The sequence below is a fragment of the Vicugna pacos genome, chromosome 10, assembly GCF_048564905.1.
Source record: "Vicugna pacos chromosome 10, VicPac4, whole genome shotgun sequence".
Taxonomy (NCBI): domain Eukaryota; kingdom Metazoa; phylum Chordata; class Mammalia; order Artiodactyla; family Camelidae; genus Vicugna; species Vicugna pacos.
In genome coordinates, this window is record NC_132996.1 from 33595632 (window position 1) to 33620796 (window position 25165).

At 52.0% G+C, this 25165-nt stretch overlaps 1 protein-coding gene across 8 annotated transcripts in view; it reads left to right on the forward strand.

The window, feature by feature from the left end:
* Positions 1–320: 320 nt before the first annotated feature.
* The window catches only part of AMPD3 (adenosine monophosphate deaminase 3), a 42658-nt gene continuing 17813 nt past the window's right edge, over positions 321–25165 (forward strand). Inside the window, exons 1-6 of one of the 8 annotated variants that reach the window (XM_072969486.1) lie at positions 5947–6251; positions 7051–7230; positions 10858–11083; positions 19118–19322; positions 21640–21802; positions 23886–24105. In XM_072969486.1, the coding sequence (XP_072825587.1) occupies positions 7206–7230; positions 10858–11083; positions 19118–19322; positions 21640–21802; positions 23886–24105 (839 nt within the window). In that variant the 5' untranslated portion in view covers positions 5947–6251; positions 7051–7205. Of the gene's footprint in view, positions 456–678; positions 1112–1133; positions 1452–5946; positions 6252–6883; positions 7231–10857; positions 11084–19117; positions 19323–19824; positions 20006–21639; positions 21803–23885; positions 24106–25165 lie in introns of those variants that run through there. The other 7 variants (XM_015238582.3, XM_072969488.1, XM_006203522.4 and 4 more) reach the window with 7 other exon arrangements.

Here is a 25165-nt window from a genome sequence, read left to right on the forward strand (position 1 = left end):
TGGAACTGGGGGAAGGCCTAAGAGGCTAAAGTTTCTTTTACAAACAAGAAGCAGGTGGAGGACATGGGGGCGGGGGCGGTGAGGTCTGTCCTAGGAAGGCCCCACAGGGTCCTGCTGGGTTACAGAAACATGGGAGCGGGTTCTGGTGCATTCCACGTTCTGGGAGGAAATCAGGAGTTTGAGTTTGCACACGTTTCCTCCAGCCTAGGAACCTCTAGTGTAGATGTATCCAGGAAGTTGGATGAATACACCATCTGCAGCTCTGGAGCATTCTGGGCTGGAGAGGAGGTTCAAGATCACTAGCAGGCAGGAGGCTTTTTAAAACCATGGGAGCGGGTGAGATCCCTAGTGTGGGCCGGCAGAATGAAACAGGAGGCAGGCAGTCGTGGGACCCTGGGGAATAACACCACGATGAAAAGCCAAGCCCGGGAGGCTGAGAAGCTGCAGTCATTAAGGTATGTGGACAATTTGGAGAGAGGGGGGCGGTGGGCGCCAACTCTAGAAACTGTATTCCGAGGGGTTCAGGAAGTAAGGTGTGGTTAGCAGGTTCAAATGCGGAGGAGAGGCGAGAAAGGGAGGTTACAGGGCACCCATAGGCTTTCACAACGAGAAGGTCAGTCCGGACTTGGAGGGGCGGGTGGACAAACCAGAGCTGAGGGTTGGTGGAGAGAGAGAGAATTGGGAGGGGCAGGAAGGTGATCCAAGGGCCCAGGCGCGCGGGAGAAAACCAGCGTTTGCGGGTCTGTTCAGCTACTGGGGTAAGTCACCTGTCTGGGGGCTGTGACCCCAGAACCTCCCCCTGGGACAAGTCCTGGCGGGGGAGGAGGTTCGGAAAGGTCCGAACACCGTGGGGAGCGCTCTCGGGCCCGGCGGATACCCGCGGAGACGAGGTCCGAGGAGCCCGGCTGGATCTGACCCCCCGCTGCGGCGGGCGCGCTTCCGGCCGAGGGACCCGGCGGTCGCCGCGCCCCTGACGTTCCCAAGTTTCCTGTAGGCGGCGCGGCCCGGCGGGGCGCTTCAGGTAGCGGCGGGCCAGCGCGGGGGGCGGGCGGCAGCCCGGCCTGCGGCCCCCTGCCGCCGGCTCCTCGCCTCTCCTCGGCTCCGCGCCCAGGTAGGGCACCGGCTGGGGCGGCGCGCGGCTCCTGGGCTTCTCCCTTGCGGAGGCGGCTCTCCTTCTCCCGCCGGGCGGTTCCGGGTGCTCCGGGGCCGGGGCGCCGCACCACCGCGCCCTGGGAAGCGCCGGCCCCCGCCCTTACCGCGGAGGCTCCCGCCCAGTGCCTCCCGGGGGCGAGGCCTGGCCCGGGCCAGCGCGGGCCGGCGGGGCAGTGCGGGGCAGTGCTGGGCAGTCCCGCCGCGGTGCTTGCTGTGCGTCCGGGAAGGCGCCGCCACCTGCGCTCCAGCCTGCGGGCCGCCCACTTCGGCCCACCGCATGGCCCTATCCTCTGACCCCGGTGAGTGCGCGTGATGCTGCGCTGCCGACCTTGGGCCCACGCCCCGCGGCCCAGGGCGGGAGTCGGAGCGCCCTGGGGTTGGAACCTCAGCCCTGGGCTTCCTCGCCCGCTAAGGCAGCAGCGCCAATCCTGGGCTTATCCCCTGCCTGGGACCTGGCCTGTGCGCCTGTCTCAGTCCCTGAGGTGGCCGGGGCTCGAGAGGCCTCAAGTGGGCCCGCTGCATCTCAGCTCCCTGGCCACCTACATAGGATTCGAAAGGTTTAGAGAAATTAGGACACTGGACTTGCCACCACTTAAGCCGGGAGAAGTTTCTAGGTGCTTGAGGACTGGCTGGATGCCAATGGCCGAGGTGGGCTTCCATCTGGAGGCAGGGGTATGGACAGGCTGGCAGGTGATGGGGTCATTGGAGGCCTTCATCCTTACCTCTTTGGCTCTCTCTGGCGAGGGAGGCAGGTGTACTGCTTCTGGCAGCGTGCTTTCTGCCCTTGAACTTCCTGGTAGCTGCTTTGCCAGTGGAGCTGCTAATGGCTAGACTTGGCTGGCAGAGGCCTCTGGGGTGAGTTTTGAGAGGCCCTGGAGTAGGAGAGGCTTGCTAACTAGAGTGTCATTCCCCCTAACTGTTGGGTCCTTGCATGTGGCTGGAAGCTGGGTGATGACAAATGAGCAAAGGAGCTGGGTGAAGCAAGCTGGAAGCACTAGGAGGAATTTCAGCATGGTCCTGAGCCTTTGTTGGCTATCCTCCTGGACGTGGTGACCAACATTTGGCCATATTTAGGGAGAAGCTGGCTGCAGCTGAAACCCTCGTAGGAGACATTCCTCCCGACTGTAAAGTGTCAAAGCTGAGTGGTAGTCAAGCCATAGAGCCAGACCCTCTGTCAGCTCTCACTTTCCAGAGTGTTGACAGCAGGTTTGGTGTAGTTTTCCTGGCCTGGCTGCAAACTTGGATGTCAACTCTGAGGGGCTGGCTTGCTCAGAAGATGCCAGCATGGGGCTGCCCAAGAATTGTGGGGCTTGCATGGATGGGTTGCTGGGAGACTCTTGTACCTCTGAGCCACACCCTCCATCCTTTGGCGATCCTGGATGAGGAGTGAGTGGTTCTCAGATCAAGAAGCTCTTAGAGATATGAGGCCTGTTTTTCTTGTCCTTACACTAGATGAGTGACTCTTCAAGTGGGCTTTGAAATCAATCCCAGATATTGAAAATATCACGGCAGATAAAATGTAGTTTTAGGGTTAAGCAGGGAGAGTACCTTTTCTCCGTAAAAGTTACTCTCATTGGCCTTCTTGTTTCTTCCTCCCAAATATTAATCTCATATCTTTTGTGTGCTGGCTGCATATCTAGGACAAGAGACCATGGCTTTAGGCTCTGATCTATGAGGGGTTAGGGCCCAAGAGGATGGGCTCATGGCTGGAGTGCTGGCCATGCAAAGTCAGCCTTCACTCCTAGAGGAGAAGGCTATTTTTCCTGATCTGGTTTTACGTTTGAATATGGTTTCCTTCTTGCACCCAAATAGGAGTTGATTGTGCCTAGCACATAACAGTGCTCAATAAATAATGTTGAATAAAAGGATTTGGCGTCTAGATGAAACATCAGATTCATTTTCCCAGCTGGACTTCCTCGTACCCAATATCAGGATGCCAATGATGGCAATAATGTTGAGAGATAAAACTTACAAAGTACGTGTTATTGCCAGGTACTATTCTAAGCACTTTATGTATGCTAACTAATGTAATTGTCGTGGCAATCTATGAGGTCAGTAGTGTTACCATCCCTATTTTATAGGGAATAAGACTGAGCCAGAGAAATTAGTAACTTGCCCAAGGTCATGCAATTTAGTGGTGGAACAGGATTCAAACCTGGGTAACGTGCCTTGAGTCCATATTCTTAACTACACACTGTACTGACTCTTGACATCGGCAAAGGTAGATTCATCACTTAGCTCATTCACTCATTCATTATTCTATGTGTTCATTCAACTGATATTTCTTGATGCCTATGATATTCCAGGCTTGGGGACATAATAGTGAATGAGATGGACAAGGTCTGTCATGGAGCTGGTATTTAGCAGGCAAAGCCCCTTTGCCCAACCCCTCTGTGAGTCATGCATGCCTCAGAAACGAGAAGGAAAATGCGTCCCTATAGGCAAGCCCACAGCATCCTTTTAGGGAAGGGAGAGTGGTATCTTTGAATGAGCCATAGTTTAATTCCGGCCTTTCCCATTTTGGGGGATTTTTAAGGGACACTTAAGTGATGCAGGGAGTGAATGCAGTCTGGCCTCCTGGGCAGGACATGCAGGCCTGTGCTTGGTTATCATAGATGGTCTTTTTTAAAAAAGTTTTTAAAATTGAGATCTAGTTGATATGCAATACTACGTAAGTTTCAAGTGTACAACATAGTGATTCACATTTTTCAAGTTATACTCCATTTATAGTCATTCTAAAGTATTGGCTGTATTCCTTGTGTTGTACAATACATCCTGTAGCTTATTTATTTTATATAGAATAGTTTGCTCCTCTTAATCCTCTGCCCCTGTCTTGTCCCTCCCCACTTCCCTCTCCCCACTGGTAACCACTAGTTTGTTCTCTATTTGTGAGTCTGTTTCTTTTTTGTTGTATTCACTAGTTTGTTTTCTTTTTTAGAGTCCACGTATAAGTGGTATCATGCAGTATTTGTCTAGCTCTGTCTGACTTATTTCACATAGCATAATACCCTCCAAGTGTGTTGTTGCAAATGGCAAAATTTCATTCTTTGTTATGGCTGAGTAGTATTCTATCATATATATATATGCCACATTTTCTTTATCCATTCACCTGTTGATGGACATTTAGGTTGCTTCCATGTCTTGGCTATTGTAAATAGTGCTGCTATGAACATTGGGGTACATGTATCTTTTCAAATTAGTGTTTTCACTTGGATAAATACCCAGGAGTGGAATTGCTGGGTCATATGGTAGTTCTATATTTTGTTTTTTGAGAAACCTCCATACCGTTGTCCACAGTGGCCACACCAATTTACATTCTTACCAACAGTGTACGAGGGTTCCCTTTTCTCCACATCGTCGCTGACATTTATTATTTGTGATCTTTTTGATAACAGCCATCCTAACAGGTGTGAGATGATATCTCGCTGTGGTTTTAATTTGCATTTCTCTGGTGATTAATGACATTGAGCATCTATTCATGTGCCTGTTGGCCATCTGTATGTCTTTTTTGAAAAAATGTCTATTCAGGTCTTCTGCCCATTTTTCAATTTTTTTTTTATGTTGAGTTGTATGAGCTGTTTATATGTTTTGGATATTATCCCCTTATCATTTATATCATTAGCAAATATTTTCTCCCATTCAGTAGTACCATAGATTGTCTTAATATTCCTTCAAAAGGGAAATAAGGCTTTGAGTTTGGGACCAGTGCTTCTCAGTCCAAGGAGACTTCTAGGCCATGAGGAGCAGAGGCATGTTAGGCTCCAGGTGAAATTGTTAAGTCTTGAGCAAAGCTTGCCCTCTGGACAGAGCACAGCTTCCTTCTAAATTGCTGTTGTTCTGGAGGGTCTTACATCCCTCCAGCAGGACCCTTGGCCATTGTCCCAGCTTGTGTCATTTTAGCAGGGCTGCTGCCCATCTCTGTCTGGACCTGATGGAGTAGACCTCACCCTGATGCTGGGCCCCAGGAAGGCAGCTTTCTCTAGGTTGGAAAACGAAGGCTCAGCGTGGAAGACATTTTCCAAAGCCTATGACACAGGATACTAATAGGTTTTTTTTCCTATCGTTGCAGTGGTCAGAGTGTCAAATAAGTGTGTTGGGGTAAACAAAGTTAAGTAGCTTTCTTGACTGGAGGACTTCTTGGGTGTTTAGAAGCTGCTAGTAGGAATTGTGTGTGAATCCCCATAAAGGACTATGGTATATGTCGTGTTGTCCAAACCTTGTGACATTTCATGTTCTGCAGACTACACTTGGGAAAATGTTTATTTGGACTGAGGCTAACATGGTCTGCTTAGAGGTGCAGAGTAAGATGCCCTGGATGTGTTGGATCCAGGTTGGTTCTCAGGTGCAGGGGGCAGAATGCTTGCATGCAGCCCCATTGTACCTCCCCTGCCCCCCAAACACAACAGCAGAAGGCATCCTTTGCCCCTTCTCTCCTCTGGCAGAATAGTACTTAGGGCTCAGATTTTTCCCCCCTCTATTTTAAGGCCATTTAATTATTTAATGAATACATATTGCCCTCCTTTAGGTTGCTTGTAGCCTGCTGGTCGCACTGTTTGTGAAACAGCTGTGAGGACAGGTGGGTCATAATCTCTGGGTAGCTGAAGCCCAGCCGTGGCCAGAGGATCGTGTGTCAGCCCTGTAATCCTGCTCTGTACACACAGGAATTATTATGTGGGCTCAGGAAGGCACAACTTCACGATTGGACATGAGGAGGTGACTCAGGCCCAAGTCAGGGCTAGGTCCAGCCTCCCAGTAAACAACTGCCCATCCTTCCTGAGCGCTTCTCCCCAGGATTTCAACAGCACCACAGAAATAGCCCCGTGGCTCACGGTTATTTCCCAGACCCACGCAGTTTGTCTAAGTTCCCGGGAGGCCGCGTGTCTGTTGTGAGCTTTCCCACACAGAACTGCCCTTCTCCTAAAGGGCAGATGAGAAAAGGAGCTTTGTGCCCTGGGATGCTGTTTTGATCCACCCTAACTGCTTCTGTGGGTCACCTGAGGCAGGGGGAGTGGCAGCTGCTGGCGGCAGGGTGGCCCCATCCAGCCAGCTCTCGGGAGGCTTCTCAGAGCTGGAGGCCCACGTGGGAGCCGTGACTGGCAGTAAGGAGTGGACGCTGAGGGGTGGGCTCGGGTGGGTCAGGCGGGAGGCCTGTCTTTCCTGGCTGTGAGTGGGTGGGTGGGCATGGAGGCGCTGGCAGGCTGCCCAGCCAGCAGTGATGTGCAGCCCCTTTCAGGGAAGAGAGGAAGAAGTGGGACAGGGCATGCCAGCTTTCCATCCTAGCCTGCTCCTGCACTGAGATGTCCCCTCCCCCTTTCCAGTTCATGGTCCTTCCCTCTTTTAGGGGTGGGGGAGGGGCTCGTCTTGGTAACTGGCCCACAACTTCCCCTGCCAGCTCTGGGGTGCCCTCAGGAGGGTTGCTGTATTTTGGAGGGGGAGCTTTCAAGAGGACCAGGGCAGGCTGTGTGTGTGTGTGTGTGTGTGTGTGTGTGTGTGTCTGTCTGTCTGTCTGTGTGTGTGTGTGTATATGTATACAGATCATCTTGGTGAGATGAACCTGGTGGCCAGGCCAAACCTGAAGTGCTGTTCAAAACGGAAGCAGCACAGGTGATGGTATCTCAGTGACTCTCAGCTTTCAGGAGGGGTCTGGACGTTTGAGGGAGGCTGTGGCTTGTCTTCTGTGGTTGGTCAGGAAGGCTGCAGGCACTCTTGCATTGGGCAGCAGTGGCTTAGTCTCCTGTTCTGGAGAGGGCTGTGAGCTGGGCCACGACGCTGCATTCTGGACACAGCGGCTATGACAACTGGCATTACCTGGGCCCTTTAGAACTCTCCGAAATTTTCCACTTCCATTTCGTACTCACGGAAGAATTTCCAGCCCAGGCCTCTCCTGCTCTTGCTCAGGGCTGCTCAGATATGCAAAGCAGAGACCTCCCACCCCAGCAGCAGTGGCAGACGGGACCCAGCTAGCTGCACTTACACTGACTCAGCTCAGCCTCCCCGGCAACACGCAGCCCCGGCCCGAGCACATCGCCTGGGTGGCCTCCTCCTGATCAGCCATGGCGAGTCCAGCACCAGGCTCAGGTCTGTGTCGTGGGTTCCCACTGTGGGAGTCTGGCAGGAGCAAGAAACAGCTTTATGTGTATAAGGAGGGATTTAAGGGGCACTGTGCTTCCTTTCCGGAGGGGCCGTGGTGCCATGAAAAAGTTACTCTTTGTTGAAATTGGTGACATTTTATCTTTCTAACTTTGGGACGCCTCTCCTCCAGGCTCCTTAGAGGATACTGTATGTAACTACGGCTTCAGCTTTTATCACTTGCCAATGCCGGTAAATTCACAGTTAAACCTCTCAAGCCTGTGGGCTTCATGTGACAAACGGTTGAGAGCCAGGCTTGAGCAAGCAGCCGGGGCTGCTGCTTGCTGTGTGTGTGGCGGGCTTTCCTCTGCATGCCTGGCCTGGCAGGGGTCTGTGGGTCCAAGAAAAGATGAACTTTGGAGGGAGGGGTTGGCAGAGGGGAGCTGTCTGCCAAGGATCTCCAGAAGACAGCAGGTGTCTCGAGGGCTCCGAAGGCCAGCTGTCTCAGCCCAGCACTCTAGAGCTTCTTGGTCAGTGCGAAGTAAAGGGACAGAGTCTTCACCAGTTATTTAAGGCATTGGTAGTAGAAGATTCACATGGGTTCTGAAGAAAAAGGGGTCTGTGGGGAGATGGCACTCTGTGATCCTCGAATCTTTAATGTGCCTTATGAGTCTGGGGTGAGGGGCTGTGGAGTGCAGCATCTCCCTAGTAACTGATCACAGGACCTGTTTCATAGCAATAGGTATTGACTTCTAATGGGACCCAGTTTGGAAAAGGCTGATTTAAGCTATTTGAGCTAAAGAAAAAGGAAGGTCTTTTATAGGAAGACGCATCCTGGAAAGTGTTTCTTTGACTTGAGCAAGGGAAAAATGCTTCATGGAGGAACGTGGCGGAATTTGACCTAAGAGCCCTTAGACACAAAAGACCCCCTGAGTGCACCCGTTCAGAGGGGCCTGGTGAGGTGTGGCTGGGTCAGGCCTGTGTATGTTTGGGAGGATAGGAAAGTGGTGGTGGGCAGCTTTTATCCAGGGCAAAAGCTAATGCAGGGATGGACCTCAGTGGTGTGATTCCATGTCCTCTCTCTGGTGTGGTTTAGGTGGGAGATAGGACCCGAATTGCCAACACCTGGGCTGTAGAAGTTTGATTAACTTTCCTATTTTTCTCTTTTTGTAACTCTTAAATGTGTTCGTTTTCTTTCTATCTTCTTTGTTTTTGTGAAAATGACATTATAGTAGTATCAGTGATCAACGTCAGATACTGCCTCACATAGGCAGTCCTGCAGTGTGATGATCTGAGTGTGTGTCTCTCTCGCAGCCCTGGTCCAGGGACTGCATTTTCATATCATTGTAATCAAAGCATGGGTACAGTTTCATGGATTAATTTTTTCATTTACTTCACAAGTTATTTTTCATGTGATTGCACCATCCTTACAATTATAACGTTGGTTACTTCATTTTTTTTATCAAGTGAGTCTGCTCTCTTTTGGACATTTTTAAGCTATTTATATAAAGAGTGCAGGTAAACATCTTTGTGCTTTTTCTTTCTTCAGATTCTTTTCGTAGAAGCAATTTCTGTAAGTGGGTGCACCCTGTCAGGTGCTTGGGTGCTTCTCTAGCATCTGCTGCCCCTTGCCTGGGGCCTGTTGGACGTCTGCTTCTGAGATGCCATGTGAGGTTCTGGAATGCTGCACCTGACCATGGCCTTAGAGATGGGGGGCTGGTCCAGCTTTGTTCTCCCCTCATAGCTCCTCTTGGGTCTGGTTCTTTGTCCTTCTCTCCATTTCTCCCTCCTGTCACCTTCCTCTCCGGCCTCTGTCCTGATGGTTTCCAGCTTCCCCCTTCTCTCTGTTATCAGGTCGTGGAATCTCCACAGTCAGCTGTTCCTCTTCATCCTTTGCAGGACGGGCCCTTGCCGTCTTGGTCTCTGTGGCCACAGCCCAGCATGGTTGCACAGTTGCAGGCCCGGCTGCCTCTCCCCTCCCACCTCTCCCCTCCCTGCTCCCTCCCACTCGAGCGCTGAGGATGAGAGAGGCCCAGGAAAGGCCTGGCCCTGGAGGTGCAGGGAAGGAGGAAATGGGCTTCGCAGTCTAGAGGCATGTTTTTTGCCTGCCCGTTACTAGCCTGCTTTCCTCTTTCCTGTCTGTGTCCTGAATTAGACCCACGTGCTGCAGAGAAGACCAGAGCAGCAAGCGTCCCTGGGCTCCAGAAAGCTCTCTGGCACCTAGAAGTATGGCACTTTGGACTGAGAGGGCCTTGGGGACCACCTAGTCCAGTCCCTTTATCTCACAGATGAGAACATTGTGAGGTGCAGAGAACGAGGGTTGCCGTCTGAGTCCCTCCTCCTCTGTGATCGCTTCCTCCCCCTGCCAGACGGCACTGGGCACTGTCTCACCCTCATCCTCATCTGTCGGGCTGCAAAACTGCATCTCTCTTTAAACCCTCCTTAAAGAAACTGTGGTCATGAATGGATATAAAAATGCCTCTTTCGGAGCTCCTCCTGGTGAAGATGGCTCATGGAAAGGATGCAGTATTCATCCATTCCTTAAATATGATGCTGGGACAGTGCGGAGACCTGACCTGACCCCTAGATGGGCAGAGAGAAGCAGCACGGTGTAGTGGTTCAGAGGACACGGTGCCCGTGTTCTAACTCCTGAGCAGAGGCTCGGAGAGGAAAGGGACAGGGGAGCCAGAAGCCGAGAACAGCACAAGTCTCTGCCCACTTATTAGTAGTGGGTAAGTTAGCTTTCTGTGCCTTCAATTTCTCTTCTGTAAGATGGGAATAATAGGATTAACTGAGCAAGAATAAAGGGCTAGGCAGAGCATGCTTAATGCATGCTATGTAAGTGCTGAAAGAGAGGCAGAGAGCAAAGGTAGAAGAGAAGGATACCAACCAGTGATGGAGGCCAGCTCCCGACCGTGAGCAGCCGGTGTGCAGAGGAGGATGAGGGCAGGCTTCTTGGAGGAAGTGCGTTTTCAGCTGGGCTGTGAGAGGTAAAGAGGATCCCTGTGCTCAGAACCTCAGTTTATTTGCTGTCTTGTTAGAAGTTCCAGAGGGTTTGGGAGATTGTGGAACTGTGATTTCTTTTCAGCAAAAGGCCTCATTTTCTGTTATGAGGACTGTAGCTGTGGATTCCCCAGGGCTCTGCTACCATCTCGTGGGACCCTACTCAAATCATTAAACCCTTTGGGCTTTGGTCTCCCCCCTGTGCACTGGGGAGCCGGTTTGGTCATTGTAGCACCTGGCATGGCCTCCTCATCGTCTGCGGGAGGGGTCGTGAACTCTCCTCCCCCTCCTGTGTCACAGAAACCAAGTCGGGAAGGGAGGGGCTGTGGTGTGCTGAGGATTCCCGAGTTTGGGAAGACAGAAGCCCACTTGGTTGGGCAGTTCATTTTTTTACTTCTGAACATTTGCTTTTTCATGAAATGTAAGTGGGCCTCCATCCTTCACATCCAGTTACTTACTGAGCTAGTTTTAAAAATTGGCATGCTGGGTTCAATCTGGGGAATTCCTGAGTAGACAGCTAACCCCCAGGACTGGGGTGCCTGGCCCTGATTTTGGTACCTTCTCCTGCCCTGCACTGGTGACTCAGGTGGTCCATTAATTCACAGAAGCTCACGCTGGTTCCTTTTCTGCTAGCCGAGATGCCGCGCCAGTTCCCCAAGCTGAACATCTCTGAGGTGGATGAGCAAGTCCGGCTCCTGGCTGAGAAGGTGTTTGCTAAAGTGCTCCGAGAAGAGGACAGCAAAGATGCCTTGTCCCTCTTCACTGTCCCCGAGGACTGCCCCATCGGGCAGAAGGAGGCCAAGGAAAGGGAGCTGCAGAAGGAGCTGGCGGAACAGAAGTCCGTGGAGACCGCGAAAAGGTTTGTCCCTGTGACTTGTGTGCAGCTGTACAGACTCAGGCAGGCTGTGGGCGTGGGTCCTGCGATCAGGCTCCTCATGGGGACTGGCCTGTCCTGGGAGCTGAGTTTATTCCTTAACCGAGACTGACTAATTCACTTCTTGCTGGAAGTGTGTTTTGGTGCCTCTGTTTGGAAAGATCAAAAACCGCTTTCTCTGCTGTTGTTTTAATAACAAATCATGCTCATAAATACACATCACTTCCAAATGACATTTTCTTTTTGGGAATATGAAGATTTCTTGGGAAACATCAATTTGACTTCATCACTTGACAAGTATTTTAATTAACTCAGCTCACCATTTGCCAGGTGCTGTGCTGGGCACTGGGGATGTATTAATGAACAAGGTGGATACGGTGTCTGCCCTGTAGAGCTTTCAGTTGGTCTAGACAATAATTGAGTGACTGGACAAATTAATTAAAAAAAGGTAGGTTATGATAAGTGCTATGTCAGTCAGGGTCTAACCAGAAAAACAGAAATGACTTGAATATTGGAAATAGGGCTTCAGTGCGGGGAATCAGTTACAGAAGTGGTATAGAACTGAGGAGACAGGAAGGGAGGGGAGGCACAGGAGGAGGCAGCTGCCACCATAGGCTGGAGAGACACTGGGGAGAGGTGGAGTTGCTGGAGCCCGCGGTGGAGAGGTTGGAATGGCGGTGGCCTTTCCAATGGAAACTGGAGCCAAGGAGGAGAGGCAACAGCTGCAGAGACCCCTCCCACGGCAGAGAAAGAGGCAGGAGATACCTGGCTTTAATCCTTCTGGCAAGTGCTAGTTTCCTCCAGTGGCCACACTCAGCCAGCAGCTGGCTGACGTGTAGCTAGAAACACAGGGGAGGATGAGGAGTGATCTGAGAACAGAGAGGCCCCGGCCCAGCACAGGTGCTGTGAGGGAGATGAGTGGGGAGGCGGGAGGGGCGGAAGGAGAGGCCTTTTCAGAGTAGGTCCTTAGGGAAGGGCTCTCCGAGGACATTGTAGCTGATGAAGGGTGTAAAGGAGCTAGCTCTGTGTAGAGCTGGGTGGAAGCCTTACAGGTGGGGAAGGAGGACAAGGATACATAGCCAGTAAATGACAAGGCAGAGACCAAAACCCACATCCTTTGAATCTAGAACCCCACACTTTAACCATGAGGCTGTCTCATCTCCAGTCTGAGCTCGAGTGCTCTGTTGCATGTGGAGACACTGAAATGACCCTGGACGCTGCTCCCCGGGGTATAACTGCCAGCTTGTGAAGGAAGCAGAGGGAAACTGCCCGGTGGCTTCTTTTCTGCCAAAGGATAGCGTGGTCCCTGGACTCCGGGTCAAATGTCCCAGTGTCTCCAGAGCTTCGCACCCCCCAACTTTATCTTTCAGCCTCACTGCTCAGTACAGACACCGTTATGCAAATACTCAGATGTGAACCATTTGGGGGAGGAATGCTCTCCACAGCTTCCTCTTCATCTCTGCTTCCTTCCTGACATTCTGAAATATAAATGGTGATATAGAGCCTTCCTGCAAGGAGCCCCCAGGCCTGTAGCCAGAAGCAGGTCTCCAGATACCCAGAGTCTATGGGTTTGTATTTAAAACTGTGACATGAGATGGGGCTTCCAGTTTGGAAAAAGCCCTCCCTCCTTCTGGCTCCTCTGACAAGCCTGATTGTTCCTGGTGCTTGGAGAAGTCTTTTTAAAAAACAATCATTTTCTTTTTCTCTGTAATTTAGGAGAAAAAAGTTTATTTTCAGTCTACTGTAAAGGCACTAGCTAGAACCAGTAGTGAAAATAGCTTCTTACAAAAAGAATGAAAAACTTGAGTTGTGAGTAAGGAAGATAAGCAGCTAACCCTGGGAGGGCTGCTGTCAGGATTCCAGCAGCTTTAAGAGCCAAGCTAGGCTCAGACACAACCCTTCCAGGATGGGGGGCCAACTCTAGGAAGCCAGCACCCCAGGCTGCCCAGAGAGGCCAGATCAGCAGGCCAGCAGGGACTGCTTGCTGCAGGGACCCCTCTGCCTCCTTAGGAAGATGAGATTGACCCGGTCTCTCCTGGAACTCCAGTGGGTCAGGGTGAGTGGGAGGGGTAGACTGACTGGGGAATCAAAGTTAGGATGCAAAGACAAGACAGGAAAAGCCTGCTGGTACCCAGAAGCTATCTGTTGTTCACATCACGTTATCTAGCCAGAGTTCACCCACTCTGCAAATGTGCGTAGTTGAATGAATGTAGCCAATGTGGATGATAACGTGAAAAATTTCTAATGTGCAACCAAAATGCACACTAGGGTTCCTCCAGCTGTCCTGTTTCCTTTTCTTTTTTTTAAAAGCAGCTTTATTGAGATATAAATCACATACCATACAATCCATCCACTTAAAGTGTACAATTCAATAGTTTTTAGTATATTTGCAGTGTTGCAACCATCACAGTTTTAGAACACTTTTATCTGCCCCCACCAAGAAAGCCTGTATTTAACTGTCATCCAAATACTAACCATCTTCTATTGTTACTTTACACAGAGTTCTAATAAGCTTGGTTATTTTGTTTCTCACCCTGTGACAGATTTAAGGAAGCAAATTAGAAGTGGGGAGAGGGACTTTTCTAGGCAGAGTTACAGGCGTGTTTTGTGGTGGTTATGAGCTCAGGCTTTGGAATGAGACTGACTGGGTTCAAGTGACAGCCCATCTCTTACTACTGAGTTGCCTTGGGCAAGGATCTTAACTGTTGAGCCTGTTTCCTGCTTGGCAAAATGAGAATAATGGAAGGGCCGACCTCGTGAGGATTGAGCTAATACGGATGACTGCTTAGGTCCACGCTTAGACGTCATTAGTGTCCCTGCTTTTGTTGTTATTATTTGACAGTCAACAACGAGGGAGGAAACAGAATAATTATGAAAAGCAGACACAAGAATTCAAAGCACAGCAGTCTCGGGACAAAACACCTCTGAGATGGTGACTGAATAGTACAATAATGAACCTGAGTCATGGAGTATAGTTTAAATTGTGTTCAGCATGCTATGATTCAGATACTGGAATTGTGAATTTCAGTTTTAAAAGCCACACTGAATTTTTTTTTTCAGTTAGGGTATAAAAAGGACAGACTTTATCTGAAAAATTTAGCTCTCCAGAACAGCTACTTCCCTGGGTAAAAGAGAGAAACATATTTGTTATGAATTTGAGCATAGCACAACTAGTGCTGTTAAATCATTTTGTTTTACGAAACTTCTTAAATGGCGGGCAGGTCACTTTTTAAATTTGGAGCCATTGACAAAAGAGCTTCATTTGAAAACAGTTTAATCTACCTGTGTTTAAAGTTAAGGATGGAGTTTAAGACAATTTAACAGGTAGTAAAGACCATACTTCATTTAGCTCTCTGGAGAGGAAGGGCAGCTGGGAGCAGGCAGGTCGGTGGGGACCTACGGGTGCTCAGGAGCGGGGCAGGAGACAGCGGCAGGTGAGGGCAGGTCATCGGAGAGATGGGATGAGGCTGTGAGTCTATACCCGATGGACTTCAAGGGTGCAAAGCAAAGCTCCCTCCACCCGTGTGGTCGGGCCACTGGTCATGTGCGTGCATGTAGAGTGAATGTTCTCTGCGGGGCCCCAGCGCCCTCTGCACACCTGTCAGGTAGCGCCCACCATGCAGCCTGCATCATAGTCAGCCATTCCCGCCTTCTTTTCAGGTAGGCTGGGACCTCTGGTCACAGTCACAGAGTAGGTGCCAGCTCTTCAACTGCTCCTTCTTAAACAGGGGTCCCACCTCCACGTGGATCAGTGCAGTGGCCGTGGAAGCAGTAGGAGCAGATGAGCCTGTGGACCTGGGGAATGCCGACGCCAACTAACGATGTTGAGATTTAAATCGTTAGTAAAACCTCATGCTGCTTTGTGACTCCTGCCTTGAACCTTTAGAGTAGTAATTCTCATCGGGAGGGGTAGGGGCATTCAGAGTGGTGTGCGTGCCTGGGAGGGGTTCAAACAAGCCTCCCCATTTGGAAGCCTTCTCTGACCCTCTGGCTCCATGGCTCCCACCCTTAGTCTGGATTAGGTGTCTCCTCTGGGATCCCAAAATATCCAGGGCGTCTCATCACACCGACCACACTGTGATGACAGTCTGTTGAAATGTCCAGCCGTCTAGGGCGGCACACGTCAGCCCCTGGAGTCAGGGGTGTATTTTATCTACTTGTCTACCCCAGGGCCTGGCACATGGTAGCTTACTGAATAAAATGGAGTCCAATATAGCCCCCTGGCTCACTGTATATGATTGATAGCTTTTGGTACAAGGTTTCCCCTTAATAGGCTACACAGGGCAGTGGACTACAGAAAATGCTGGCAGGAGAGCCTGGGGTTCTTAACTTGGGCTTAGCATACAAATCAAAGGTTGTAACAAGGCTCTGGGGTGCCCAGGAGCTGAGAAGGGCTGGGGAGTGGGGCAGGACATAGGGCTGGGGACACAGAGAATGCCAGAGGCAGGCAAGGGCCATAAAACAGGTGGGGGCAGCAGACAAGTGCTGAGAGATACTGTAATGACAGCCCACGTGACCAGTTTGTTTTCTGTGTTGAGGGTCTGGTTGGGCAAGAAGATCCCTGTGGCCCAAAAGGGAGGACGAAACTTCTTCCTGGCCCTTTGGGCCCTCGGGATTGGCCTGGAGCTGGTGCCCTCACCGCCACGCACCCTGCCAGTTCTTTGGCAAGAGTGAGTTTCTGCCAGGTGGACATGTGGGTAGGGGAAGGAGAGGACGGGCCAGCTATGGCAGAATGAGCTGCTTACTCTGTATCCCAAGGGCTAACACGAGGTGCAACAGGTGGAACTGTGGACAGACAGATCTTGGCACAACAGAAGGAAATGCTTTCTAACAGTGGAACCGATCATGTTTTGCTCACTTTGTATTTGCGTGCTTATCACTGGCCTGGTCCAGAGTAGGTGCTTGGTAAATGTTTTTTGAGTAAATGATTGACTACTGATGTCTTATTTGTAAATGTAGTGAGCTCCCTGTCACTGGAGGTATTCAAGCGAAGGCTGCCTTAATGAGAGGATTGGGTTGTGTAGTTTTTAAAGTCCTTTCTAGTCAGGATACTGCATGTTTTATAATTCAGAAAAAGCTTATGGCAGCTTCTTTATTATTGTGACACATGTGGGGCTTCAGACAGCTTTCAGAGGGAGAAAAGGACAGGTGTGTGGGCACATATTTTTCACGTTATCATCCACATACCGTCACTCTGCTGCTGCTGTCCACCGTTGTGGCTGAGCCTCGGCTGTACAGAATGGATACTAGATACAGTCCTGTGGTAGACAGAATTTCTAAAATTTCCCCCCAAGGGATGTCCTTCCCTAATCTCCAGACCCTTTGAATATGATGAGACATCACTCCTGTGAGTATGCTGTTGTATATGTCACTGTGGACCTGAGATAGGGCGGTTCCGGGGGTGGGCCTGGTCTAATCCCACGAGCCCTTAGTGCAGAGAGCTTTCTCAGGCTGGCAGTTTGGGGGATGTCAAAGAGATCCCAAGCACCGAGCCAGACTCCATGCCTGGTTTTGAAGATGGAGGGCAACCCCTGCCCAATAGCCGGTGAGGAACTGAGGCCTCGGTCTGTAGCCACATGGAACTGAATTCTGCCAACCACCTGCATGAGGTTGGAAGTGGACTCTTTCCCAAGGTCTCCAGGTAAGAGCCACATGTAGCCAGCCTTCTGAATTTGGCCTTTCAGTACCTTGGGCTTAGAGCCCAGTGGAGCCCACCCAGACGTCTCACCTGTGGAACTGTGGGCCTAACAAGTAGGGGTGGCTTGAAGCCACTAGGCTTGTGGCAGTTTGTCATGCAGTCATAGAAAATGAGCACAGGGCCCTCCCCTTGGGCTCCACGTGGCTCTCCCAGTTTTCTTAGAGACCAGCTTAGTGGTTTGCTCTGGTTATTCCAAGCCCTTGCCCATGATAAGTGGGCCCTGAGAGTGTTGCCCCATCTGTTGTCAAACCTGTCCTTTGTCTCTGCAAAGTCCGAGCTCCCAGCCCATGGATGAGCTCACCTGAAGACAGTGGCTGGAGCCATAATGGATGTCTTCAAGGAGAATCTGGGGCACCAGCTGAAGGGTACTGGCTTCCTCACTGGGGCAGAGGAGTGTGGACATGCCTCAGACACGCCTGGTGGGCTCTTGGCTTAGGCAGCCTTCCAGCTTTCTGATCATGGTTGGGCTATTTATTTATTTATTTACCCTTTCTTACCTGTTGCTCACCTTAGATGTCACCTTGGTTCTCCTTAGCAGGACTGGTCCTCAGGCAGCATTGGCTGAAGCTTGTTGGGGTGAAGTTGGCAAAGAGATAAAAACAGTGACCTGGTAGGCATGTGACGAGAAGCCAGAGTCTCATAAATCCTGTCTGAACCTGTCAGAACATGAGAGGGAGCCCAAGGCAATGGCTCTTCCTCTAGGTGTGAGGACCTCATTGCTCAAGGTGAGCCTGCCTCTGAGGAATGATTGACAGGCATGAGCTGGCATCTTCCTTGAGACAGGATGCTTGACTCGGCTCCATGTGATGGATGGCAGGCTGGGGAAAGCCAGTGCTGGAGGCTCCGGGGCTTCAGCCTGGGTTTCCTGAACAACCTGTGCATCTGTTATGCAAGGGCAGGGGCAGGGGAAAGGCAGGCTTCTGAAAAGGGGCCACCTTCATTTTCCAGGTATGAACAGCCCTGTCCCCAAAGAAGTGCTAACACATGTGGGCAGAGAAGGACCAGAGAGCCATGGCAAGCAGTGGGTGTATAGACAGGACAGGGAACTGTGGTTCCTGAAAAATCAGCTGTGGGTCTGTGAGAAGGAGACCCGGCTAAGAGCCAGGAGGAAGACAGCAGCTTCCAGGGGGGTCGTAAGGCCCATATGGAGATCAGCTGACTTCTCTATACCCTGTAGGGGTCACTGGTGCCTGGAGGGAGGAAGGGCTCTAATGGGCTCTGGTGGGTCACCATTGTCTCTGAGTCTTTTGCTGGTGGCTGTAGGCCCTGGTTGTGGTGGGACAGTACCCGGGAGGCTGCTGGCCCCCTGGCACAGGAGGACAAGTAGGCAGCTGGTTGCTGGCTTTGGACATCACTGGGTGGCGGTGCTGGGGGGCTGGGTTCCCTCAGAGGCAGGAGGACTTGGGAGAAGGGAGTGCTGATGGTCTCACCTCCCAGCTGGTTAACTCCCTCCCTGGAGATCCTTGGACTTGGGGTGGTGCCATTTGAACCATTACTAATTAGTTAATGAGGAAGGTGAGTGATCGTAAATCAGCATCACAAAGAAGCATGATCTTGTGGCATTTTAAACCAGCCTTGTGCCTACTTCCCCAAGAGTTTGTGAAGTCATCTTTTGGTGCTACAACGACAGATCAGAAGGACCTGAAATTGATGTTGATCAGTCTCTTTCCCATAACAGAGCTTTAGATCTGTGCCTGCCCAGCAGGGCACAGATCAGGCTGGAGGAAGGAGCAGGTACCAGGGAGGTGGGAGGCTAAGGGCTGGCTACCACCTGGCCTTGACTTTGTAAGTTGTCCCATCCCTGGTCCCCTGACTCCTCCTCTATGAAAATAGGAGGTTGGACTTGTTGATTGTCACGATCTCTTCTGGCTCCAATACCCCAAATTTCTAACTCTGTGAAACGCACTGTGATTTTCTCTCTTGAGATTGTTCATATGCTGGGACTCAAGAGTTTGGCTCATCTGCAGACAGCACGCTGGTAGATTTGACATTGTCCTCACCTCGCCTGACCTTGGTGTTAGACCCCTGCAGGGTGATCTGCCCTCTGTCTCCTGAGACATTTGCCTACTCGAATGCTCCATGTACCCTGCAAACACAGTCCATGGCGGTAGTGACTGCAGGGAGGGGTGCCTACGGTATTACATACAGAGAGACATGTGTTAAGAGGAAGACATAAATAATTAGAAATCTCTTGATGGTAGGGCCAGCTCCAGTGGTTAATCAGAGCCAGATTCTCCCGCCACATCCATAACAAAGACTCCCCATCACTTGCCCCAGTTAGCTGCTGCTGTCTCTCACTTTTCCTTGTCCTTGATTTTTAGAAAGAAAAGTTTTAAGATGATTCGGTCCCAGTCCCTGTCTCTACAAATGCCGACGCAGCAAGATTGGAAGGGCCCCCCGACAGCCAGTCCGGCCATGTCTCCCACAACCCCCGTGGTCCCCGGATCCACTTCCCAGCCTCCACCCGCGCCCTATGCCATGCCCGAGTTCCAGCGGGTCACCATCAGCGGAGATTACTGTGCTGGGGTAAGGTGTCTCCCACTCCCCGCGCTCTGCGGGCACCCCTGGGAGCCGTGTGAGTGTTGTATGTACCTTGTGCAGAAGCCAAGGTCCCCTGGGGTCGTGCCCAGCCCTGAATCCTGGCCTGGGGGTGTCTGGGAGGTGGCAGGCAGGAGGCACAGGAGTCTGCAGAGAAGGAGGGCTCCAGGCGAGGCAGTGGGTGTGGGTGTGTGTCTGGGACACTGCCCTCCCTGAGTGGAGGGCCTAGAGCTGTGGGCTGGCACATGGGCTGCACCCTGTAGGCTCCATATGTTCTCTGGGCCCAGAACGCTGCTCTCTGTCCCTGTAGCCCACTGAGGGTGGTTCCAGCTTGGGTCCCTTAGTATACCCACACGTTGAATGGATTCAAGTCCTGGTGTTGATTGCTTTGCATGGAACCAGCTATTGCTGACTCAGCTCTTCCTGTGTGCTCCGTATCCTTAAAACAGGCTAGCCCCTGACCTGGGCAGCTGGTGCCCAGAGAGCTACGGGTCCACGAGAGGCAGGCTGACCCTGTCGATCGTCTTGCCCTGGTGGGTGTGCTGCCGGGCATGAGGCCTGCGGTGCTTACGAGCTGGCTGGTCCGCTGGGGCACTGAGCACGTCTCCAGGACCTTCAGCTGTGGCCTGAGCCCCTCTCCATGCTGTCAGCAGTGTTTGGCTGTGTCATTGGTAGGGACATTTTTGTCTATGGTATTGTCTGATCACCTCTTCCTGCTGCTCTCAAAAGCCATCCATTAGAAGGTGTAAAATGAGATTAACATTCTCTCATGGGGACACCTGGAGTCAGAAAAGAAGATACTTCTTTAATAAGAAGCAAGGACAAAAAAAAGTAAAAGTATAAAAGCATGCATGGAAAAGATACATACCAACGTCCTTCCTCTGAGGATGGAGTGGGGCGGAGGAGGGAGGGGGTGGAGTTATTGGCTGTATCTGAGACGGTTTGTTTTTTCAAACATAGAAGAGATCTGAAACAATGATGAAAAATATTAATTGTTAGCTCTGAAAGGTAGATACATCCCAGTTTATCATATTATCTTCACTGCTTGTCTGTATGTTTAAAACATTTCAAAACTAAAAATTTTTTTTTTTAACTAAAGCAGAGGAGACAGCCGCCCTCCCCACTCCGTGCTCCCTCTTGTTTCTCCCTCTGCTGCATCTCTTATCCCCTCATGAATGGCTGTCCAGCTGCTTGTCTTCCCCAGCATGTTCAGATTTCTGCCACATACATCCTTCCCAAAGATGAATGAGTCCACTGGAAGGTGGGGATTTATCTATTTCGTCTCTGAGTGCGAGGCAGCTCCGGGAAGGCAGAGCATCCTTGGGCTTTGGGAATCAACCAGATGAGGGTCTGAAATTTGATTTTGTGGCTTCCTGTCTTCCTGTGATTTATCCTCTCTGGGTTCTCCATTTCCCCAGTTGTAGAATGGGTTGCAGTGAGGACCAAAATGAAATCTGCAGGAAGGATCTGACCCATAACACGTAAGCACTTGTTGACCGGGTGAATTGGGGTGATTACCAGATGAATCAGAAGCTTGGGGTTGGCAGAGCAGCAGACTGAGCACCCAGAAGTTTTTATCTTTACCTCCGAAGGACCCGTGTGTTTTCTCAACTGACAAGAATGGTGTTCACCCCCACCAGGGATACGGCTTTGCCTCTTCCTGTCCTGGTGCAGCTGCAGCTGGCTTGTGGTTTAATCACAGCACAGAGGTTGGCCCAGGACCTTCCTCCCTCCCCGTGGCCCCGACTCTCCTCCTGTGTTGAGGGTCCCCAAGACCACCACCGGGTTCAATGGGTTGCTAGGACTCCTAGGACTCAGCACACAGCTCTACTCACGACTAGGATTTAGTACAGTGAAAAGATGCAGAGCAAAGTCAGCACAGGAGGAGGTACACAGGGTGGAGTCTGGAGGAGGCCAGCGGCAGGCTTCCCAGGGGCCCCTCCCAGTGGCGTCACCAGAACACCCTTAATTCCTTCAACATCGAATTGTGACAGCACATGTGCAATATCCTACCATGGAAGCTCATTAGAGACTCGGCGCCCAGGGGTTTACTGGGGCTGGCTGCACATCTGCAGAGCATATCACCCAATTCCAGGTTCCAAAAAGGAAATCAGGTGTTCAGCATAAACCATGTGTTTGTACAAACCTTTCAGGTCCAGTGAGCTGCTGTGCCCACTGTGGTGGGAATACTCCTCAGACCCGAGTTGCCGGCTGCCAGCCAAGGGCCAGCCTCGCAGCAGATCTTGCTAAGACAGTGGTCTCAGGCCTGCTAGGTGAACTCTGTTCTGCGTGCCCTCTTCTGCAGATCACTGTGGAGGACTACGAGCAGGCTGCCAAGAGCCTGGCCAAGGCCCTGATGATCCGGGAGAAGTATGCCCGGCTCGCCTATCACCGCTTCCCGCGGACCACAGCCCAGTACCTGGGTCATCGGCGGGTGGACGCTGCACCCCTGGAAGAGGGCCTCCCAGGTAGGGCACCGTGGCTGCGAGTGGGGTACCAAGCGCAGCTCGGCCGAGGAGGTGGTCCGGACTTTTTCCTGGCTGCATTATTTCCCCCAGATGGTGTAGCATCTCCTATAATACTATGCTGGTACTGGTTCTCCCACATGTTTGTGTGCTGGGTACCTTGCCCTAGGTAGAGCTGAGCTGTAGAAGTTGAGAGAGAGGTGAAAGACAGTCCCTGATCTTGGGAGTCCCCCAGGAAGACAGGCAGTCTCATGCTGGATCTTTAAAACAGCACAATCAGACAGTAAATGCCGAATCAGTGGTGGGGTGGGAGGAGTGGAGATGGGTACAGAGGGTGTGTTCTGGGGCCTAGGAAGTCGACTCTGGAGTCACATACCTGCACCCTGATCTAAGTTCTGCCACTTTCTTGGGCAAAGAAGGTATTTCTCCAAATCTCAGTTTCTCGATCTGTGAAATGGGAATATAATAATATCCATCTCTTGGGCTGAAACAAGAGAATGCACACGAAGTGGTTAGCATGGTCTGGCATCTCATGAGTGTTCAGTAAGTGGCAGCTATGTTGATGCTGTGGATTCTGGGGAAGGGGAGATCGGAGAAGGCAGAATCATTTCTGGTGGAGTCTGTTTGGCCTGTGAAGGACCCAGGAGCAGTAGAGGCTGTAAGTTAAGTAACATGAATGAAGACAACAGGAAATCTCATTCTGGAAAGCTGGTAATGGGGGATCAGGTGAGGGCCCAGTGGTCTGTGCTGGTGCCTAGGACCTGGCTGCCCCCTGGGTGGAGTTGGTCCCAAGGTATCTCCTGTCTCTGGCTTCCTTGAAGCTCTGAGACCTGGACTTGGAGCATCTGTCACCCCCTGGGGCCCATTTCCCTGTCTGTCTGAGGGAAGTTGGTCCCACCTGCCCCAGTGTTGGCAAGGGCAGGCAGGAATGTCAAATGTGCACTTTGTACAAAACGGCGTTCCCCAGGGGGCCTTGGCACGAATGTGGTGAGTGGAAACTGGCTTCACCCAAGTCTCTGTGCTGCCTGTGTCTCTCAGTCTCCAGCACATGTAGGGGCTCCTGAGCCAGCCCGTGACCATGCCTGATGAGGGGACATCAGCTCCCAGCTTTGTGCTGCTCCAGCCCCCGTGACACCTCATGTCTGCTCTGGGGGAAGTCTGCTTTGAACACTGATGGGGGATGCCCAGGCAGTCACCCCACTTGGTTCCTTCCTTTGATGAAGATTCCAGGGTTTCCTCTGCCTGGGTGGGCAGCTGGACCCTGTGTAGGGCTGGCTGATGTGCAGAGTTGAAGCCCCCAGTCCTACTGCTGTTTAGCATAACCCGTTCCCTGGCCAGAGCAGAACTTATCGGGTCAGGAAAACCCATGATGAGAGTAATGGGGATGATGCCCTTCGGTTCATTCCTGTTTACAAAGCATTTTCCTCTACCCGCTACGGCCGCCCGCACAACAGCTGGTGGAGGCTGGGGTGTCTCCCTCGGCTGAGCAGACAGCTTTGGGAGTTGGAGTGGTCGGCTCAAGTCTCGTAGCTGGGAAGCAGGCAGGAGGCGTTTCCTGCCTCCTGTGGGGACAGACAGCTCAGTCTCGGGGGCAGACACGCTCTCTGTCCCGTGCTTGTTGGTGGGGGTGGCTCCCTCACCTAGCCCCCTGGCCGCCCTGGGCTCAGGAAGGTGTGGGGAGACAGGGAGCTATTCCCACTGGGCCGTCCCAGGCCGTCTCTTATAGAAGATGCGGGTACCTTTTTTACACCTCTTGTCCCTGAAGTAGCTGGGAGGCTGAAGCTCATTTCAGTTAAATTTTATAAATGTCTTGAAGTGCCAGCCATGGGCCAGGATCTGTTGTAGGAAATGGGGATTCAGCAGTGAACAAAATGAACATGTACTACCCAAGATAAATAAGAGAAGTTATTTTACGTAGTGGTAGATGCTAAGGAGACAAAGCAGGGAAGGGGATGTGAGATGTCGGGGCGGGTGGGGGTGGTTGCGTTTTAGATCAGACCACCAGGACTGGCCACACGGAGAATGTGACTTTTGAGCCCCTGCGAGCTCCTGAGTGACCTTGCTGTCACTCAGTCCTGTTTTGCAGATTTCCACCCTCCACCGCTGCCCCAGGAAGACCCTTACTGCCTGGATGACACGCCTCCCAACCTGGGCTACCTGGTCCGCATGCAGGGGGGCATCCCCTTCGTGTATGACAACAAGAGGATGCTGGAGCACCAGGAGCCCCACAGCTTGCCCTACCCCGACCTGGAGACCTACACGGTGGACATGAGCCACATCCTGGCTCTCATCACCGACGGCCCCACGTAAGCCAGCGTTCCCCCTCTCTTTGCCACTCCGTAGGAGGGACTGGGAAAGGCCAGCGAGGTATCCTTTTGCTCTGGGCTTTCCCTCAGTTAAGCCATCCCAGAAAGAGTGGTTTCCCCTTTCCCTAGTGCTTTGTGGGTTTCTGCAGCAATTTTCCATCGTAGGCTGGCCTGTTTTTAGAGCTGGTATGACCTGCCTGTTCTGCACTCACGGGTGTGGAGACCTGTACGCCTTGAAATGGCTGTCACCCCTCGCCCCAGGTAGGGTGGCAGCCTTGAAGAGAGTTACCAGTGCAGGGCAGCACTGCAGATGGTGGGGGCGCAATGAAGACTGTTGCTTCCTATGTTGGGTTTTCTGTGTTTCTGGAGGGGATAGTGCCTGGAGCCTGGGAACTCTGAGCCATGACCCCCATGATGCTTATGGGCTGGGCTCGCTCGAGCCAACCTGGCAGGGAGCTGTCCTGAATTTGGGCCCTCGCTTCTTGGTGGGCACTTAGGCCAGTCAGTGATGGAGGCTGGTATGCCCGGGCCCTGGGCCTCTTGAGTGTCTGCTCTGTGAGTGCCCGGCCAGGACTGGGAGTCTGGGGAGGGAGAGCGGGCTGGTCATGGCTGAGGGGACTTCTCTCTTGCCCTGCCTTTTGGGTTTTGCTGTGAGTCGGGTGATGCCAGTTTCTCAGGGAGAAGAGCAGGCCCCAGGGGGTGAGTGGCGTGGGTCTGGGTCCTTGGTGATCTGAGGGCAGAGCTGTGACCTGGGAGGGGAAAGGGCAGTTCCCAGGAGCTTGGCTTGGCCATTGTGAGCTGGAGCTTTGAGGGGAAGCCTTGGGGACGCTGCTGTCCCAGGAGGCGTGTGAGCAGTGGCTGTTCTGTCAGGGAGGCTCTCAGGGCGAGTCCCCCTGGGGAAAGGGACTGAGTGAGATGACCTTGGGAATCCCTTCTGGCTCTGAGACTCCCGTGCTCTGCTCTGGGGCTCATCCCGGCAGACAGATGGTGGTGCTGTCCTGGGGTTGGCAGCTGCTCTTTATGAAAGTCCAAGTGACTGCATGTCAAGAAAGCTGTGTGT